The 21,391-nt window shown below is 42.2% G+C and overlaps 2 protein-coding genes across 6 annotated transcripts; one reads left to right on the plus strand and one right to left on the minus strand.

Moving 5' to 3' along the window:
* Positions 1 to 313: 313 nt before the first annotated feature.
* Positions 314 to 7,631, minus strand: LOC118233241 (zinc finger C2HC domain-containing protein 1A-like). 4 transcript variants are annotated; one of them, XM_035428723.1, is made up of 9 exons: positions 7,389 to 7,631; positions 6,531 to 6,607; positions 6,123 to 6,233; positions 5,733 to 5,898; positions 5,163 to 5,296; positions 4,813 to 4,861; positions 4,115 to 4,211; positions 3,513 to 3,620; positions 314 to 1,726 (listed from the first exon to the last, which is right to left on the minus strand). In XM_035428723.1, exons 1-9 carry the CDS (start codon positions 7,402 to 7,404, stop codon positions 1,609 to 1,611), a joined length of 876 nt encoding a protein of 291 aa, XP_035284614.1. In that variant the 5' UTR covers positions 7,405 to 7,631; the 3' UTR covers positions 314 to 1,608. The 4 variants fall into 4 exon arrangements, with proteins under 4 accessions (XP_035284614.1, XP_035284616.1, XP_035284615.1 ...); XM_035428725.1 differs by having other exon boundaries at positions 5,733 to 5,877; positions 7,334 to 7,424; XM_035428724.1 differs by having other exon boundaries at positions 4,115 to 4,208; positions 7,334 to 7,424.
* Positions 7,632 to 8,193: 562 nt separating this feature from the next.
* On the plus strand, positions 8,194 to 20,861 carry LOC118232899 (cAMP-dependent protein kinase inhibitor alpha-like). 2 transcript variants are annotated; one of them, XR_004766418.1, is made up of 4 exons: positions 8,194 to 8,340; positions 12,289 to 12,466; positions 12,805 to 12,947; positions 18,649 to 20,861. XR_004766418.1 is itself a non-coding variant. In XM_035428138.1 (3 exons), exons 2-3 carry the CDS (start codon positions 12,316 to 12,318, stop codon positions 12,888 to 12,890), a joined length of 237 nt encoding a protein of 78 aa, XP_035284029.1. In that variant the 5' UTR covers positions 8,194 to 8,340; positions 12,289 to 12,315; the 3' UTR covers positions 12,891 to 13,568. The 2 variants fall into 2 exon arrangements, 1 of the variants encoding a protein (XP_035284029.1); XM_035428138.1 differs by lacking the exon at positions 18,649 to 20,861 and having other exon boundaries at positions 12,805 to 13,568.
* The last annotated feature ends 530 nt before the right edge of the window (positions 20,862 to 21,391 follow it).

Below are 21,391 nucleotides of genomic sequence, written 5' to 3' on the forward strand. Positions count from 1 at the left end.
ATCATATAACATTCCTTCATTTTTATCAGCAATAAAAGAAATGACATTGTTTGCTGCCTAGGAAGAAGCGGCGCCATATTCTGTGGCTGTGCATAGATCTCCACCTAGTGGGGGGGAAATGAATTGCCAGGCTCTGATCCGAGTTTCTGGAGCCCCTTTATTCCAAACGACTGTGCAATGTGATGGAGGGAGATTCGCATCGCTCGAAGACAGCTTGCCGATTTGTGACTTATGTTTTTCATAAACGCCATATTAATACTGCAGAAACACAGGCAAACACACCAGTGTTAAGATATCATTTTAATTCCTTTATTTCCTCAGAAATCATATTACAGACGGATAAAACCCACGTACAATTATAACAATGAATCAAAGGAAGAAAACTCTCTCTATATATTCATAAAACTTTTTGAAAGTGGTTTCCTCCAGCATTGAAATGACCTGAAATAACATCAGGTACAGCAGACTCCTTTCCTGTCTTTCCTCTCAAAGAAACAAAGCCATTTCACTCAGTTACACACTCAGCCAGGCAATACTGCATAAATTACAAGCTCTCTGAAATAACACAAAGCAACATTCTGGATGAAATATGAATACCTAATGTGCTCTTTCAGAATACAAGCTTGTGGAATATATATGGTAATTTGACTCCACTTGGCCATACTATAAAGGGGGATTTCTTTGTACAAAAGGCAAACCTTAACAAATGTGAAGAATATGCCAATTGGCCAAGTTATAAATAAAAATGTTTGAATATATGTGTTAAATATATTCCTCATAAAAACTAAAGAAAATTCTGGCTGTCTTACAAAGGTATCTACAAAGAAAAGATGTAAAAACAAATGCAATTCCCTTGTACTAATCCAGCTACCTATAACTTTCAGTCTTTCAACTTCAATCCAAAAATGGACATTTAAACCTAATTATAAAACCACCAGTCATATTGCAGAACAGACTGCAATTAAATTTAAACAAAACAGTGAAGCAAAGGCGACTTATCATTGCGGTTGTCCTTGAAATTCATGAAAAAAGTTGGATGTAATAAAAGAGCAGAATATCCATTAATCGGCTGACTGTAGCTCAGCAGATTAGAGATGCAGGTCTGTCGAGAGTCATTTTATTATTTAATAGATTTCAAAGTAATAGGTACAAATGCTTACGTCAGCATCGAATGTTACACTGTCATCGGACGCAACACAGCAATTGCAGGCCATGGAACTCCACAGAGAACGCTGCCTCCCTCATTGATATTCCTGTACAGTTATTGGGAAATACCCTTTCAGCTGAAATGAAACGCAGTATAAATAATATCGCTAAGGTCAAGGCTGTTATAGCTGAACACCTTGGCGATATGCCAATGTTCTACATTCTCTAAATGACCAGGCCAGATTAATGTACAGGGCAGTACCTAAATTTATTATTCTTTTTTCCTATTCCTTTGTGTGGGTTCTATAAAATAAATATAGCTTTTAACACTACATTCATAACAAATTTGAACTGTATCCAAGTGAGGAATGCCTTGGTGGGAATGGCTGCCTCAACAATCACGGAATGCATGGGCCAGTGGCGTTGTCGTGGCGATTCAGACTGACGGCGGTGCGGCGGCGCTCATATGGACAGCCTCTTCAGCCCGCACTCGCAGCAGAACTGGGCCCTGTCCGAGGGGTACCTGCTCCCGCAGTCCTGGCAGAAGTTGGCCAGCCGGGCCTGGTTGGAGCACGCCTCGCTGAAGAAACGCAGATGGGGGCGGGGTCAGGCCAGGGGCGGGGTCAGTGACACAGACACCTTCTGCCTGATGGGTACGTGCTCCTCGTCCAGGGCTGGCTCCTTAAACAGCCTGGGTTCGGGTCGCACGGTAGGCAAGCCACAGCAGATTAACCCAAGACCTTCTGGGCAAGCGTCTGCCCATGTAGACAGAAACGTCTGTTTTACCTTCTTCATTATTATTATTCTTCTTCTTATTATTATTTTTAGCTTTATTTGATAGAACAGGGTAGAGGAGGAGAGAGAGGGAGAGACGTGCGACAAAGGTAGGCGGTTGGATTCGAACCGCTGACATCGCTGCTCGCATTGAGCATGTGGATAGCACTCTACGGGCTCCACCACTAGAGGCCCACTTCTTCATTATTATTACGTTATTAAAACAGAAATAAAGAGTAATTGGTGCTTTAAAATAACTTCAAATTCCACATAAAGCCATTGATTTCGCACTTCTGAATTCTGATTCCTAAAATGGCCCCTACTCCATGAACCGTAGGTGCAACAATGAATGACACCTCACAGATATCTATTAGGAAAGAGGCCAGAGAATGGGTTTGGTTGCACAGAAATGCACAAATCGACAGGAGCCTCTGGCCTGGTTGACACTTGTCCAACTAAACACTCTCTGGGATTCCTTTTTCAAAGGAAAACTGAAATTGACTTCAAGATCCAATCAGATAAATACATTAAATGGTAACTATTAGGTAATACATTGATAGGCTGTCAGAGAACAGTAGTAGATGCTGGGGCAGGGGCTAGATAAGTCCCTCCATGTACGCCTGAGTCCCTGCCGGATGAAAGAGGTGGAAGAACAGAAGCTATGATACGAAGGAGAACAGAAGCTATGACATGAAGGAGAACAGAAGCTATGATACGCAGAAGAACAGAAACTATCATACACAGGAGAACAGAAGCTAAGATACACAGGAGAACAGACGCTATGATATATAGGAGAACAGAAGCTACGATACACAGGAGAACAGAAGCTATGATACAAAGGAGAACAGAAGCTATGACATGAAGGAGAACAGAAGCTATGATACGAAGGAGAACAGAAGCTATGACACGAAGGAGAACAGAAGCTATGATACGCAGGAGAACAGAAGCTATGATACATAGGAGAACAGAAGCTATGATACGAAGGAGAACAGAAGCTATAATACGAAGGAGAACAGAAGCTATAATACGAAGGAGAACAGAAGCTAAGATACACAGGAGAACAGAAGCTATGATACGCAGGAGAACAGAAGCTATGATACATAGGAGAACAGAAGCTATAATACGAAGGAGAACAGAAGCTAAGATACACAGGAGAACAGAAGCTATGATACGCAGGAGAACAGAAGCTATGATACATAGGAGAACAGAAGCTATGATACGAAGGAGAACAGAAGCTATAATACGAAGGAGAACAGAAGCTAAGATACACAGGAGAACAGAAGCTATGATACGCAGGAGAACAGAAGCTATGATACGCAGAAGAACAGAAGCTATGATACGAAGGAGAACAGAAGCTATGATACGCAGAAGAACAGAAGCTATGATACGAAGGAGAACAGAAGCTATGATACGCAGGAGAACAGAAACTATCATACACAGGAGAACAGAAGCTAAGATACACAGGAGAACAGAAGCTAAGATACACAGGAGAACAGAAGCTATGATACATAGGAGAACAGAAGCTATGATACATAGGAGAACAGAAGCTATGATACACAGGAGAACAGAAGCTATGCTGGGCTCTGGATTACCTGGGAGTGGTGCTTCGTGCACTGTAGGCTTTTGGTGTTATCTTTACTCCAACCCCCCGCAGTGAGCTCTGAACAGACCCTGGAGAATTTAGACGCTTGGGTTCCGCACTTTGAGAGTAAAGAGAAACGTACAGCGAAATGTTCACTGTAAAAATCAACTGTATGCTGAGTACTTGCTCACCTGACAGAACATTTCATTTCATCATTCTTCGACCCACATTACTTCACATTCATCTATCAGACACCCTTATCCAGAGTGACTTACAATATAGGAGAAACATGAGTGAATTCACCTGATTAATATGAGCAATAGTATCAGACCTGGCTAAAAAGACTAACCATATAGCAAGTAAAACAAATTGAACACTATGGTGAATATGGGGCATTGCATTTACATTCTAAACCTTTCAGGTTGTGAAAGCATTTTACAGTGAATAAAAATAGCAAATATTCTTAAATCACATCCATTCTTTCTCTCGTTGTTGAAAGGCTGGTCCACCAGTATTCCATGATTCTTTTCTCCTTCTGTGGTGCATTCACCAGCTAGCTAACACACTTTTAGCATGCCCTCTTTGCTGCGGTTGGTTGCTCGGCAGCCTCACCCAGGCGTGGGGCTGGTCATGCCCGAAGAATCGCTGCGGGCCGGGGAGTAGCTTCTCCTCACAGATCCAGCAGAGGGTGTCCTCCTTCCTGAGGCTGCTTCTCACAGACACGCAGAGAGGAGGGGAGAAAGCACGGCCCAGTCGCTTGAGCGCTACAAAATGTCCCTCCAAAATGTCACGAGCTAAAGCTCATAATGTCAATTATGACTTAGTTTCCATTTACAGTTACCTATTGAAATTAAATTAAATTAGGAGCACAATTATTTGCATATTATATGAGTCCCTTAATAGTGGCCCACAAGGATGATCACAAACATACAGTGAAAGCTAAAGCACAAACATATAGGGAAACATGCTTAAATCAGGAAACAATGCAATTCAGGAAACAACAATTTCAAAATGCATAAAAAAACGCTAACGCAAACGCAATAATGGTGGTCAGAGACCACAACGACAAGCCAAATCAGGTTAAACATGCTGTTGCAGACTGCAGCCCATCTGGACCAAGCGTTTGCTAGCTTTAAAGACACTGCGGCCCTGCAGAACCAGGATTTACTAGCCTTGTGAACACGGGCTCTCCAGCGCTAGGATTTACTAGCCTTATGAACACGGGCTCTCCAGAGCTAGGATTTAGTAGCCTTATAGACACTGTAGCCACCTGGGACCTGAAATGAGCTGGCCTTCTTCCAGGCTCTTACCTCCAGCATTCTGCCCAGAGTTCACCTTCTTAATCGGGGGAGGTTTGTACTGTTAACAGAAACAGACACACAGTTTGCTTACAAGAGAGTTCAAAAAACAGCTCAGCAATGAGTTTTTTGTACAATACACCTTAGCAAAAAGACATTATTGCCTGTCTGCGTGGCAGATGCCCTTACACAGTAGTAACTAGCATAGCTTACCGTCTTCACACATCTGTTAATACGGCTAAACCTTTGCCGAAGCCGTCCGGTTTAAGTGCCCACCACAAGAAAGCCGTTGCAGTGGACCCCCTAGGGGACAACCACCTTCTGGTTTAAAGTCCCGCGTGCTAATCACTGCACTAGCGTACCTGTGGCTTCACAGGGGTTCTCCCTCTGTTGGTCCTGTTCTGCAGGCGTGAGGCTTGCTCCTTGCAGAAGTTGATATGTCTCTGTGCGGCACCCTCATTGAACGTCCTCTGGCAGAACGGGCACTGGACGTAATCTGAACCGACCAATCAAGGTTGCCAATTCTTAAAAGCCGTTCTCAGCATGAAATTACACACGGCAACTTTCCGAATGTCATTCTTTAAAGGGCTGGCGACATAGCTCAGGAGGTAAGACCGATTGTCTGGCAGTCGGAGGGTTGCCGGTTCAAACCCCGTCCTGGGCGTGTCGAAGTGTCCTTGAGCAAGACACCTAACCCCTAACTGCTCTGGCGAATGAGAGGCATCAATTGTAAAGCGCTATATAAATGCAGTCCATTTACCATCTTAGGTCACATCGACTGTTAAAGACAGTTCTCTGGGAAATTACATGGGTTAAATTAACACTGCAACAGAGATTTAATTTTGTTATTATCAAAGCCTTTACCCAGGAGCCCTGGGACGAAACATTACCTGATGAAGGAGAATTAGCCCAGGGGTAGTAGGAAAAGTTACCTGGGTTTGAGGAAGGAGGCAGAGGTGGAGGTAGAGGGCCTCCATCCTTCAATACACGAGCCAGCCCCTTTGTGGCATGGATGGTGTTGATCAATTCCTCGTGCTTCAAGCGCCAGTTTGACTGTTTCTTAATTGGCTCTGGCCTCTGGAACGAAGTGTTTTGCCACTGTGTAGTGCAGTAATGAACCTGTGCACTCAACATTTAAACAGCCATGGTAAACAGTACAACTGTAGTGTAAGCATCATCTCTCTGGCTGCTAACTTAACTACCTGAATCTTCTGTCGTCATCATTGAACAAACTCAGCAAAGCTCTGTAGCACTGTTGAGCCAAGCTGACAGAGCACTAGAAACACTTACGGTAATGTCTTGAAAATATGAGCGTCCCATACCTTTGATTTAAAAAATAACAAATGTTCGGTTCCTTCTGCTCTCTGCCGACTGGAGTCAAACACTTTCCTCTTTTTGGCTGCTGTTTTCTTGCAAATGGGTACGTGCTTCTCCTATGTCGAGAACGTTTCAGTTATTTTTATTTTTATTTTTTTTTACGAACTGGTGATCCAAACGTTTAACATAACATTTTAGGTACATTCTATTACTATATGACAATACATTTTGTACCTGTCCTGAGCACCAGCTTTACTTGTAATTAAATCAATTTCATATTTAAAGAAACATCTTAAGATAAATCTTCCATCAGTCAAAGCTCTTTAAATCTTCTGACCTTTCCAACATCCAACACTATTGTGTGATGGACTGAAGTCACGGGTTTTAAACGTAGTAGTTAGCTATATACTCACCAGTATTTGTACTAGAAAAGTTCTCCCGCATATTGCACATGGTTCCAACACCTGGTTTGGAGGCGGGGACTCCTTAGCTGTAAGCATTGCCAACAAATAACAGCAGCGCATTTTATTTAAATTATACAGCATGCTGCCTGAGCCCTTAGTTAAGCCTACATATTGGCAATCGTCCTTATCACCAGGCTAACTTACCCTTTATATCTCCATTATATCTATTTATATACATTAGATAGCTAGTTAACTAATGAGTTAGCACCCGTTCTAAAGTAATGCCAGCCCTTTAACAAAATTAACTTGCTCATTATATTTCAATAATACTTAGTCACCGGTACAAAAATCTGAATCAAACGGCAAACCATCCTACAACATTATTAGCTAGCTCGCTAGCAAGCTAAGTTATAGCTACCCATTGAGTAACTTACGAGCTTCAGAAAAACATTACTAGTTAGCGCGCTTACTTAAAAATCTTATCATTCTTAATAGATAACTTAAAAATGATAAGATGGAAATGTGTACATTTGGGCTGTTAGGTTAAGGTTAGGCAACGTTTTCTCAAGTGTTTTGTTAGCATGGCTAACTTTACATTTTACTGTTTAGCCAACTAGCTAGTCTAGTTAGGGTACTTCAGCTTCGAGCAAAACCAGTGACGTGTGCACTTCAGATAGGCTACTATCTAGTAGCGACCTAGCGACTGTAAATATTGTAAGTAAAAAAATAAGAAATAATTTAAATAAATAAAGACAGGCAAATAAGTGAACGTGAAATAAAACAATTGTGTAGCGCTGCGGCACGTTACTTACACAGATAGCAAGTGTGCATTATTTGGATAGTTAACGTTAAGGATAGCCTGCTCACCCCAAACCCCGTCCATCTCTGTCTTATGTCGCTGGAAACCGCTTTATGCTGCTATGGCAACAGACTTGGAAACAGCTTTACAACACTATATTTGTAATTATGCGTATAATCATCGGACATGGCCACATTGTTCAACAATGTAGACGTTAATGCCATCAAATGAAAAAAATCACAAAAGATAAGGCTGAATAGACAAGGTAGGCCTGCTCGTCAACGAATGTGGTGGCGAATTAAGCATACTTGGTGAACTACCGCCCCCAAGTGATAAAACCGGGTACTGAAGAACCCTCTGAGCGTTATACACATATACACAAGTTCATCACAAAGTGAAGTTATCTGACTTTCGTAATTATGCACACCACACACTCACTGACATAGACACCAGAAGTTTATAATTGAATTACATTATATAGTTTTTACAGTTTTTGTGTAGTGTATGAACTGTCAGTACGAAATTATTAAAAATTCGAAATGACAAGATTTTTTCAAGCAAGCCTGGGCCATAAATGGATTAATAATGTATTATTATTATTGTTATTATTATTATTATCAATAATAATAATAATTCTAATCATCACCATACTCATCAGCAACTACGATAATATAATCACCATAATCATAAAACCAATGAGTTGTTGCTATGATTTAATCTTACATTTCTTTTTAATTAGTCTTCACCGGTTTATTTATTTATCATATTGTAAATTATTATTATTTATTATAGACATGGACGAAACCCCCACCCCCCTACCCCCACCGCGCCTTCGGGGAAAATAAATAAATAACTACTGGAATACCACATGACATCATTACCAGAGCCGAAATGGCAGATGCTGGAAACCCTGTAATGAAGCGACTGCTGTTAAAGATGACATAGTCTATGTTCGTGCTCTTTGTTGTAAAATCGCTTTACATGTTGCAATTACAGCATTGGACATTAATAACACCGGAGGTAAGTAATTCACGAATCGCTCCTATTCTAGGTTTAAAATTAACTGGATTAAGTAGACGTCACGTCGCAAACCGTAACCGTGGTGCTGTAGCAGCATTCTTTCGCATGACTGGTACCTTCAGCGTTTCAGCGATTGTGTTCCTCAAACTGATTTAAATCTAGCCTGTGAATATTTTTTTTAAATGTGATTGTAATCTTTTGTAACGGGTAGGGTTTATGTCGTTATCATTCAGTTATAGCTATGTTATTTAATGCATATATTATTATGGAAGCGTGCCGCATGTATTTATGGTGGCTCTTCAATAAGGAATTATAGCCTGAAGAAAGGGATTTCTGTTCTTTCAGATATATCGTGGGTGCTTGAATCGGTCTCAGCGCCTATTGTTTTTTTGATATGTTTTTTTTATGATGATATTGCAGCGAACAATCGGAACAATGGCTGAAAGCTGTTTGAAGGTGGGCCTGTAGGACACGAATACGCTTACTATTGGGTGGAATAAAATTAAATAAAGGGGGAAAAATCGTCTTTTTACTCGAGCATATACCTTGTTAATATTGCTTACAACATTTCATTAGGCCCACATGGGAAAACCGTTATAGCCATTGCTATGTTTCCGATCACAGTCTGTTCAAAACGAAGGAATCCGCCGAGAATGAACCTGTGCCCATGGTCAAGTCAAAGATTGTACATGCAGCCAATTCTAATTTCATTGTGGTAGTTCATACCTAAAGCAATGTTGTTGTTTGTTTAACACAGTATTCAGCAGCTAGGTGATCATTTACACGGCGCTGAATCTGAAGACGTTTCAGGAGACAGTTCTGCAGTTAAGATCAGTTATAGATAGTGTGTGTGAGAGAGAGAGCAGTGATCACAAAAAAAATCATTGTAAATGGGATCATACAGTAAGCACGCAAAGAGGAAATCATGTAGATGACAAGTGAATAAAGATGGATGTTACTATAGTGAAGGTGCCCAAGACAAAATTATTAACTGAAATAGAATTTTCAGTGTAAAATACATGTGTGGGTTCAGGTGTTGTGAATTCAGGCAGGCATGTTTCAGGGACTTCTGTCTCTCACTGTTGGCTGATTTATTTGCAGTTGTGCCACAACACCACTTCACCAGATAATGAGAATGAGCCTGCTGTAAATATAGCCCTTAATAAAGAATACAGTTGTAATCTGTAGGATAATGCAAGTGGACCATGTTCAAATTTGAATTAGATACCAGCAACCACAGAACTACCTTAGTTCCTTGAACTTTGCCTAGAAGTCATTATTGTAAATTATTGTATATAGATAAATAAATAGTAGGCATAGGCAAGTCTGATCTAAGTGTGAATGTGAGAAAGTTCAGGAAGAATCGCCACTTAGGATATCGTCCTGCTCTTCAAGTCCGAAAAAAGGTTCTGTATCTCTGCTATGATTCATTCCAAGAACAGATTTCAGGTCTGGCAGTGCCAGTCAACTGTCAGTTCCTCCCAGGCAAACAAATGCTCTGGCTGTCATTCGTGTGTGCAGACTGCTTCATGTGACAAGGGTACGCTCAGGTCGAGCCTTGCCATCAGCAGGCCGACTGTGCAGTCCTATCCCTTCCATTACATTACATTACAGGCATTTGGCAGACGCTCTTATCCAGAGCGACGTACAACAAAGTGTATAACCATAACCAGGAACAAGTATGACGAAACCCCTAGAGAGAAGTACCGGTCCAAGTGCAGGGAACAACCGCATAGTTCAACTTGGACCCTGAAGGTTAAACTGATTAACACTAACACAACGAGAACGGCAACAACGCAATCTATGGAAAAAATACAAGCAGTAGTTAAGACTTCCACTTTAAAGGCATACTATGCAGGATTTCTTAGCCTGTGTTTACAATCAAAAGAAGTCTCCTTCAAATACAGGTAAAGGTGCACAAAATCCATAAAGAAAGATTGTCAACACATCACAGATATGCCATAGCATGGTTATTTTATAATATTTTCAATGTAAAAAAAATTCTGCATAGTACGCCTTTAAGGTTTTGGGAGATGTTCCATTTCTTCCTTCAGTAGATAAGCTCCCCATGTGACGTGACCAATAGCAGACAAGAGCGCGGCCCTGCTTAAAGGAAACTCATTGGTTATGAACCTGAGCGCGGTGGAACTGAGAGAACCTGCGTGTATGTGTGCATACTGTATGTGAAGCAAACCTCAGATCATGAGTGAGAATTTGGCCTTGTTAAAGAACAAGACATCAACTCCATAGGCACATGGAAGAACAAAAAGAACTAACACCATCTTTTTGAATGTTGTGTGGACAGTAGGGTTATTATGAGTATCGCAGAACAACCCTCTTCACATACAGAAGTGCTGCAGATGTGCACAAGCCTGTTTGCTGTAATTCAGAGTATCTTGCGCATGGGCGTGTTTCACATGGTTAAGAAAGCTGCCAACTGTTCATTGCCAGCAAATTGCACTTTTGATCTGACAGTAAATATCTGTCTATGTTATAGAACAACGGGCAGACCACAGTTCCTGGCCACCTGGGCCTGTGTCTTAAAATTTGTCCCAGCAGTATTTTATACATAGCCTATCATCATGTGTTTACTACTGAGTAGCGTTTCCATAAATTCTATTGCCAGGCAGTGAATGGCTCCAATTTAAAGTGGCTTATTTCCCAGATGACCCATTTTTATTGCATAAGTGTAGTTTTCGGTGAATATTTATGTTCCACCTGCTTTTCTTAGATTTTTCTAGCAAGCGGCATGGTGTTGGTTTTAAAGGTTTGGCTCATGTTAAGGCTAAAAGCTTTGTCTAACTGTCATTTGTGTTCACAACTGTTAAAACGGCAGTGGTTAATATAAACCTTACCCATGGCCTGCAGAATTCACTATTATTTGACATAAATGGTTTGGAAGGGAGTTATAGACATATGAGCTCATATTTAAAATGCAAGCACAAAATTAATTATAGAAGGGAAGGGCAAAAGAGACTCATGCAAAATGTATTGTGCATCAAATCACACTTCACTAACATCTGCAAAAAGAACAGAAAAAGATGTTTGCTTCTCACTGGCATCAAAGTTTCAGCATCTTCACCTTATCTTTCAGCTCAAGGGTGGGCTGGAAACCAGATATTTAAGAATGTAGGCTAAATTTAAATTATGAGACAGTTCCTCGCTGGACTGATTTGAATTTAAATTGAGTGAAAAAAAAAATCTGGAATAATATAAACTGCATTAGACTTATCTAGGCCTATATATTTGAAAATATCTTTCTGTAGGCAGTATTACCAGTGAAAATATGAGGCACTGGGTAACTGAACTGAAAGCATACTATGCAGGATTTTGATCTTGATAAAATTGAAATAATAAAATAACCACACTAATGCATATTTATGCACTGGTAATCTCTGTCTTTACAAACTTTCACCAAATTCATGCACCTTTACCTGTATTTGTTATTCTAAAATGAGTTTGAGAAGTTTCTGGGTTTGCCGCTATTTTCTGTGTGGGGAGGGGTCGATGGCTGCAGGGCCTGTGGGCCCAGATACAGCAAAGCAAAAAGACAAACCGACAGGACTCGTTCAAGAACTAGAGCTAGCCTTAGAGTTGCTTTTCTTCGATGGCATCAGCTGACGTTCGTGAAGGTGATGAAAAGCGACACGGAGTTGGCTGGGGGTTGGGGTGGGGTTGAAGACGGAGGAGGAGACTTCTTTGATTGTAAATACAGGACCAGAGCAAGGCTATAAAAAAAACCTTCATGGTATGCCTTTAAAATCGAAATTGAGGTAAGATTGCTGCGTGTATTTACATTTTTGCATTACATTGCGTATCAATGTGCAGGACCTGGCTGGCAGCATGAGCTATGTTTTTTAAATGCCTGTAAATTTGGTATTGTTGAACTAATTGAGCAGAGCTGCGATGGTGACACCAAGCTAACATTGTCGATGCATTGGTTTTCAGGCTTTGCTATGTTGAAACGTGTTAGCAATGACTGATGTGGAGTCGACGTATGCGGACTTCATCGCCTCTGGTCGAACTGGAAGAAGGAATGCTCTGCATGATATCCTGGAGAGTCCAACCGATTCGGAAGCTAGGGAGTTATCCCTGAGCTTATCCCAACTCAACATACGCAAAACCGGTGAGTTCGGGTGCAACTGCATATCTTGTTGCTCCTGCACAGCCTTCTGCGGTCAAAATCCGGTTCTGTCGCTATTGTGATGTATCAACCTCTCGTTGGATACAATGCTATGACTTAATTGTGCGCTTTGAAACAAAGCTTTGCGCCTGTATACTTGTAGTTACTGGTACATTATTTAGCTTGCTAGCTAGCTAATGAATTTAAAATTAAATTCAGTTGTGAATTACACTAGATAGCTAACTGACACTACATAGTAGTCTACATATAATGAACACAGTTTCACTTTTCACTCTCTCAACTTTTCTCTCTCTCTCCCTCTTCCCTGTTATGTCTGCCAGGTGAAGGCGATGACTCTGAGGAAAGCCACGCCTCTTCTTCAGATCCACCAGAGTCAGAAGAGGGTAAACAGGAAGGGAGCAGTTAATCAGCTAACCTGAGCCCTCCCTGCCTCAGTAATCACCACGTACTGTGCCGTGAAAAAGTATTTGCCCCTTCCTGATTTCCTCTATTATTGCCATATTTGTCACACTGGATACTTTCAGATCTTTAGACAAAATGTAATATTAGACTGAAGGTAAACCCAACAAGTAAACACAAAAACATTTTAAAAATGATTTCATTGAATTACTGAAAAAAAGGTATGAAACACCCATATCACCTATGTGAAAAAGCAATTGCCCCATAGTTACAGTACTCAATCAACTAATTAACCAAATTTAATTGATATTAATTGATAATTAGATTCAGCTGATTGACCATAAACAGGCTTGATTGCAGCCAGCCCTGTTGACTGTAAACCTCACTCATAGTGAACCTTACCATCAGAGTGAATCAGTCACAACAAAGTTTCTACAAAAACACTATGCCACGATCAAAGGAAATTCCCGAAGAGGTGAAAAAAAAAGTTATTGAAATATATCAATCTGGAAAGGGTTACAGAGCCATTTCTAAGGTTCTGGAACTCCACCGAAGCACTGTGAGAGCCATTATCTCGAAATGGAGAACACTTGGAACAGTAGTGAATCTTCCCAGGAGTGGCCGTCCTGCCAAAATTTCTCCAAGAGCACAGCGACAACTCATCCGGGAAGTCACAAAAGATCCTGGAAGAACATCCAAAGAACTGCAGGCCTCTCTAGCCTCAGCTAAGGTCAGTGTTCATGAGTCCACAATAAGAAAGAGACTGCTCAAAAATGGGATTCATGGAAGAGTGGCAAGGCGGAAACCACTGCTAACCAAGAGAAACATCAATGCTCGTCTCACAATTGCAAAAAAGCCCCAAGATGATCCTCAAGCCCTTTGGGATGTTGTGTGGAACAATGTTCCATGGGCCGATGAGTCAAAAGTGGAACTTTTTGGACGACACGGGTCACGGGACTTCCCTGTAATGGAGGACAGAGATGCTTCAGGTGAGGTAGTGGGGGAAGGGGAGAGGTTTTAAGGGGGTGGTTAGAGCCTGGAGGCTAGTCCTGTAAGTGATGTTTTAGGTGCGGGACATGGAAAGGAGCGGGAGGACAGTGGAGTGCAGTAGTCTGTTGTGGCAGAGAGTAGTACGGGGGGTGATAAAGCAGATCAAAGAGAGGTAGGAGAAGGGAATGGATGGATTGAGGTGGAAGGAAGAAAGAGAAGGAAGAGGAACATTAGGTACAGTAGAGCCTGGGGTTTCCCAGACTCAAGGGAAGAGACATTCTGGAGTTCAGAGAGGGTTGTCCGAAGGGCAACAAATTAGTTTCTACGCTGAATGTGGAGTCAAAAGATGGAATGATAAGGAAATTAAACAAATTTGAAGAGGCTGAGCTGTCAGCCAGAGGTTTATTCTTTGGAGGAAATTTTGACTAAGAAATATGGAGAATGTTAAGCTGATGGATTCTGGAGTTCCTTAGGTCAAAACGCAAGTTTTGGGTGGACAAAGGCTTGCCTCTCACACAGGGGTGACGCCGAAGAGGAAGGTTAGGCTGAAAAAATACACTGCAGCTGTAAGAAGGAATCTCAGGTCACTCGAATGATGATGGGGTCCTGTGGGGCTTACAGGGTCTTTTTTGTTTCTGTTTTTCTTCCTCCCTTTCCTCATGGTGTTTTTTAAAGATCGGCTCGCTAAATATAAATGGCGCCAGAGACCGGGGTGAAAGGGGTCTGTTATTATAGTATGTTAAACAGAAAAACGTTAATGTGCTATTTTTGAAGGAAACACATATTGATACTTCTAATGTGGTGGATTGGAGGGTCTGCTGGAATGGGGCCTAGGTTCTAAGTTGTAGTATCAATGTGAGTGCAGGGGTGGCAGTATTATTTTCACAGAATCTTGCAGTCAACATAATCTCTTAGGAGGAGATTTGTAAAGGCAGACTGCTGAAGGCTTGGGCAAGCATCAAAAGCCAAGTTTGTGTTTGTGAACATGTATGCTCAAGTGGAGAGAGGGCTGTGCTATCTGGCACATTGAGGCAAGAGCTAGCCCTGCTAGGGCAGGATGATATTTTAGTTTTGGGAGGGGATTTTAACTGTAGTATTGATCCCTTTATGGATAGGACGGGGGAGAAATTCCAATTCAGCACTAAGAGATATTGTAGCTGTGCATGATCTTGTATGATCTAGAGCAGTGGTGTCAAACTCGTTGCCATGGAGGGCCGTGTGTATGCAGGTTTTCATTCCAACCAATTAATGCTGCCTTAATTGAGTCCAATTACTCATTCAGCCATATGCGTTTAACTGCATTGAAGCACAGAATATAAGAAAATTTTTATTTAGACAATGCGGGTCACCATAGACGTCGGGTCACCATTGTGCACAAACCTGCATCCCTAATTCAGCAAATAATTTAACTAATTATATAATCAAGATCTGAGGCTGGAATGAAAACCTGCATACACACGGCCCTCCATGGCAACGAGTTTGACACCACTGATCTAGAGGATATCCAGATACAAAGATTTTTACATGAATGAAGGCAGGGCCTGACAGGGTCAGTGGAGCCTGTCTGGACAGTTTTTGTATTTTCAGCCATCATAATAACAGTTGAGTGAAGGCCTACATATCTCCAGTTGGTTTCTCTGATCATCGTGCAGTGCACTGTCATATATCCGTCTCCTCAGACCCTTGGCAGTCACCATACAGGAAGTTCAATGTGAGGCTTGTTTTGCGAGAAGTCTCCCTTTGCTTGAAGTTTGAACAGCTTTGGTTGAAGTGGGGAGAGAGGAAGGGACATTTTGGCTCCTTGAGTTTATGGTGGGATGGGAGCAAATACCAAATAAGGTATTTTTGCCAGCAGTACACTGCTTACTCAGCTACAGAGGGTAGGAGAGTGATGAAAAGCCTGGCGAGCAGCATAGTACAGGCTGGGAAACAGCTTATTGAATGCAGTACAGCCGGTCAACAGCATAAATGAGATGGTTTGAGGAGAGATTTGAGTGTGTGAGCTATGGGGGTGGGACTGAACTAGACTTCCCCATTAGTCTTCATGAACTGAGTGCAGCTGTTGCTCAGATGACATTGGGTTGTAACAACACAGGGGTCAACGACTTGTCCATGGATTTTTATCAGAGGTTCTGGGGATTAATGGGACCAGACTGGTGCAATGTTTTGCGCGAGTGCCTATGTGCAGACTGAATGGTCATCTGGAGACATAATGCACAGAGATCAATCGCACTGTGTACCAGGCCACTCCATTTTGGACAATCTTCAGCTTTTAAGGGATATAATGGACTTGGTGTACACTTTTAATTATTGTTACACCTCTGTCTCATTCCCCATTTGATGTTTGTACATTTTGTTGGGTGTAAGTCTTGTTGGGTAACTTTGTGTTTCATGTCAGGTCCCCCTTGCAAAAGAGATTTCATGGGGTTTTCCTGGTTAAATAATGGTTAAATAATTTTTTTTTTTAAATACAGTCAGATGTGAATTTCTAGACCAGGAAACGGCCTGTGATAGGGTGAACCATGGCTACCTGTTTAAAATGTTATAGGTCTTCAGTTTTGGGGAGAGGTTATTGCGGGAGGGAAGGTGTTGTACACGGGGCCTCGTATCTGGTAAAGCATTTCTGGTGGGCTGTGTAGGCCAGTGCAGGTCGGGCGGGGTATTCGTCAGGATTGTCCTCTGTCAAGACAGCTGTACACCATTGCTTTTGGGCCATTTCTTGTTTTATTAGGCTATGTCGTAAGGTACAGAGATGAGATTTAGAGCACCGATAGTCCTCTCTGCTTATGCAGGTGACGTTTCACTGCTGGTTACAGACAGTAGCGATAACCAGGCTTTGAAGACCAGTCTGCAGGAGTATGTGAGGGCCTCGTCCGCCAAGATCAACTGGAATAAGTGTGAGGTTCTGTTATGTGGGACATGGTGGGAGTCAGCAGTACCACAGCTGCCAGAGGAACTGTGGTGAAACCGGGGAGGCCTGAAGTTCCACGGTGTGTACCTTGGCTTGGAGAACTGGGTCAAGAAGAGCTGGGAGGAGGCTATGCCAGCTACTGTTATCAAGTTGGCAAAGTGGAAGTGGTGTCCTCTCCCAAGTGCTACACAGGGGACGGACCCTGATAATAAATAACTTGGTGGCATCATCATTGTGGCACAGACTGGCCGGTCTCAACCCACGTGCTGGCCTTCTGCAGGATCTACAGAGGAAGCTTGCAGATGTCTTCGGAGAGCTGGTGGTTTTGGGGCTGGCCTGCTAGCTTGTCCTGATGAGCCAGGAGGGTCTCAACACCGCAGGGCTGCCTCCTTTTTATGGTGAAGTGCAGCAGGCTTTGTGCCTGCTCTGGCTGATTTGGAAAGGGGGTGTAGTGCCAGGGGCGTGGGTGTGGGAAGAGGCAATCTTCCATAACCCACTGATACAGCTGGACTCCATCCTGTCAGAAAACATGTGGAGCCACTTTGTGAGGGCGGGAATTATGACAATAGGCCGCCTGAGACAGCAGGGTTGAAGACACCCCTGCAGTTATCAGAGGAGGCTGGAGTGATGTCACTAAGACTGCAGAGACTGAGGGATGAGGAGCTGAGCTCACTGCTGGGACCGGTACTGGTTTTTTTCGACAAGCCACAAGGGGAGGGGCCACCAGGGATTCCCTCCCTGAAAGTATCAGGTGACACAGAGGGCTGGGAGGAGGAGGAGGGGATGGCTGCCGTCCTTCTCAAATTCAAGCCTGGGAAGTTTTGAGGAGGCAAAGGGAGAGGCAAAATGTCCTGTATGCAGCAGTGGTAAAAATCAGGAACATCTGGGCCCTACGGGATGTCAGAGAGCATGAGTGATGGTTTTATCTGAAGGGACAGTATGGCAATGTTTAGGTGGAGGGTGCTTTACAAAGTTCCTCCCCCCAAGAGGTTGGGGCTCTACAGTGGAGGATAATACATGGGGCCCTGGTGAAAAATACCTTTCTGTCCAAGTTGGAATTGAATGTGTAGGAGGGGCACCCATTTTGTAGTCTACCAGAAAGGGTTGTGCATGTATGCAGTTCGTTGTGGGTTAGGCTACATTCTGTCCTTGCTTTTCTAAATGTGCTGGCGTGGGAAGATGATTTTTTCGACGAGTCTTTTCCATACTGGGGCCCATGTACTCTGTAAGGGCAAAAGTGTTTTGCTGAGTTTCCTTTTTGGTCAGGCTAAGTTGCCCGCACGGCTCGCAAGACAAAACAAAATACAGAGTTGTGGGCGTGTGGATCCAGTCTTAATGTTTAGGGGATTGGTCTCCGAGTTCTTTAGGAAGGAGTATGAATTTTATGGTTTTGTGAATGACCATGGTGTATTTCCAAATGTTTGGTGTGTAGATGGAGCTGTTTGCATGATCAGGGACGGGGAACTGTTCATTTGTAGGCTATTTGATTGGAGTAGCCTGGTTTGTTTCGTGGGATCTGCAGTATGAAATGTCAACAGTGTCATGTATTTCTTTTGGTGGATACTGTTCAGCATATGTAAGGAATGTACGGTGGGTGGTTTCAGGGTCTCCTGAGGTACTTCCATACCACCTGTGGGTTGTCTTAAATGTTATGTGGGTGTGTGATGCTGTGTGGTTGGTTGTAGGCATGGTGAGGGTGTGTGTTGGCTATGAGTGTGGGGGGTCATTTATTTATGTATTTATTTATTTATTTATTTGTATGTGTCTTGGGCAGATTTGCTTGTTTGTAGGTGACATGGTTTATTAAAGGATGCCAAAAGTCTAAGTCTCTCTCTCTTTCTCTCTCTCTCTCTTCCCTCTGAAGGTGAAGGCGATGACTCTGAGGAAAGCCACGCCTCTTCTTCAGATCCACCAAAATCAAAAGAGGTTAAACAGGAAGGGAGCGGTTAATCAGCTAACCTGAGCCCTCCCTGCCCCAGTAATCACCACATACTGCACCTGCCTGCTGACCTGTCCTACGTTTCTTCCCTCTCCTCTCCCCTCTTTACCCTGGGGCCAACGCTGCCAAGGCTGGGGACTCTGACTCTGGCCTTCAAAAATGACCCCCTCAAAGGCCGTACAGTCTGCCAGCCCCTGTGGCCCCTGTGGTCCCTGCCACAGGAAGGCCCGGGCATTAAACCCCCGGATTGTGCAGCCCGCTGCATCCGTGTCTGCGTCTTTAAATGACTGCTGAAGGGGCTTGACCACACCACCGGACTCCACGGCACTATTGGAGGGCCTTTTTCTGCCGTACGGCGAGCCAAAAGAATGGGGATGGACTGTGAGATAGAGAGGTTTGAGCTCTCAGGCTCAGTGTTGACCAGAGGGGGGGTTCCCCCTCCCACTCCCAGCAATTTAGTATGGGAAGGAGCAAAGTTTTAACCAGTTATGCATTGGGGTGAGTTGGCTCAGGCTGGAGGTTGTGCTGGTTTGGGGAACAACAGCCATGGCGGGGGAACATGTACACCTGCACAGGCCTTTCCTGTGTTCCCAGCACCTGGACCGATGGAAAGCACCGTTGTAGTTCTTGCTGTTCTTTCTATATCTCACGTTTAGTTTGTGCGACGTTGCCGTTGCCACCAGGAGGATAAAGGCAGACCGACTGCCAGAACTTGCTTCCAGCAGGATTTCCTGTCAAAAGTGCTGTAAAAGCTAATCAAATGTGGCTTCACAAAATGTGCGTAGTGTGTTTGTTACCGTATATTGACTGCCAATTTTTTTTGCGAGAAGTTTCTGTTAATTTATTTGTTTTTACAACAGAAATAGAAAAAAGGTAGGACTTTTGATATCTTTATTTATTGTAGTAATGTCCTGTTATTTCAACCACACTTTTGTTAAAACTGCATTTTACATGACTTTGCAGTATGTGACGTTTGATTTTGTAAAATAGTGTAAAAAGGTTTTTGTGTTTTTTTATATATACCAACACTGTCCAGAAGGGGGCTCCCAAGTTAGCTGTGACCTGCTATGAGGCATAAATAAAGTTCACACTGAGGGGATACTGCTGTACTGGAGTGGCAGTGCACAGATATTGTTACCTGTGTGCAAATCTCCCATGATGCCACAGTGCAGATCTTACCATATGCCCTGCGTCACCCATCCCCACACATACAGCATTAAGACTGTGCCTGTTAACCCTTGTTACATTTTCATGGTTGAGAATCTACTGTATAGCCTTCTTTATTAGAATATGCTTCCCTTTCCAAGATCAACTGTGAACAGCCCCATTATAACAATGACAAGAGAAGAGTGTTCCTCTTCTATGTCAGTCTTCCCCGCATCCTTCATTCTCAGCTTTGAAATGCTTATCGCCGCTCTTCTGGTTAAAACTGTCATTTGCGGCTTAAACCTTTTTGATGCAGCCACAGTGCAGCCACGAACAGCATCTTAAACACATGAACAAAGCCTGCATGCACAAGCGACTATTTTACTAAAGCTTCCAATACTAATAGGGCTATTCTGTATACGTGCTGTCACAATAGCTGTGTGTAGATTTGCAATTAACGAGGCACATATGGTACGGTTTGTATAGAGCCTTTCATTGAGAATACTGTTTTGGATTTATCTTATTCTTAAACCCAAGACCCCCCAAAAATAAATGAATAAATAACATAAAATTGGACAGTGCACGATGAAAAATCGCTGACATGCCATTAAATTGTTCGATGGGAACAAGGCTAAGCATAGCCAAATATAACCATTAATATATCTGTGAATTATTAATAGAATATGCAATACATTTTTTTCTATATTGTGATAATCGAGGCAGACTAGCATGCCGTTTCTAAGGGTTGATAAAATCAAATCCTTCACTTTCCTTCTCTTTGAATCTCTTATAACTGTTATTTACAATGTCTCATTTTAAATATACAAATACATATTTGATGATTTCTTGCTGAAACTATGATATTGTATAATTCATTAATTTTCATCCTCTGGTAATTGTGTAATGTAATATCATTGGTGTTATAATTGTTAAATGCAGATGTCTGTTTAATTTATTTGTACATTTAAAAATAATAAACTGTTAATCCTGAAGTGTGCACTTGCTTTAAAAAATGCTTGGATAAAATGTATTCTCCTTAAAAATATTACATTTTGACCCAAGTCATTGAATTAAGTAGGATTGAAATATTTTCTGTGCTTGCACATCATCAGGAATTGTGTGGTCACTGAATTAGAATTTTAATTTAATCCAAACCTACTCATTTGGAAGCAAATTCTTTGCCAGATTACAAATTTGCCACAATATTATTGTATTCCATTCCTGAAAATAGCAAAACTGCAGACTCTCATATTAATTTTCTTTAATTATTGTGCACACACGTGGTAGAATTTTCCTGCTAACTGCAGTAATGTTGGAAATAAAACAGTTTTTATTTCATTCACGGATTTATCAAGGTGCAAAAAAATTAAAAAGCTCAGAAAAGTGAAGTGAAAATTCTGCAAGTACATTTAAATGACCACTAGATGGCGCGACTGTGTAATATACAGAACACTAATTTGCCACGAATCCCTTAAAGAAAACCAAAGGAATTAATTATTAAACAAAGCAATACTTGAATAGA

Source organism: Anguilla anguilla, chromosome 8 (genome assembly GCF_013347855.1).
Source record: "Anguilla anguilla isolate fAngAng1 chromosome 8, fAngAng1.pri, whole genome shotgun sequence".
NCBI classification, from domain to species: Eukaryota; Metazoa; Chordata; class Actinopteri; order Anguilliformes; family Anguillidae; genus Anguilla; species Anguilla anguilla.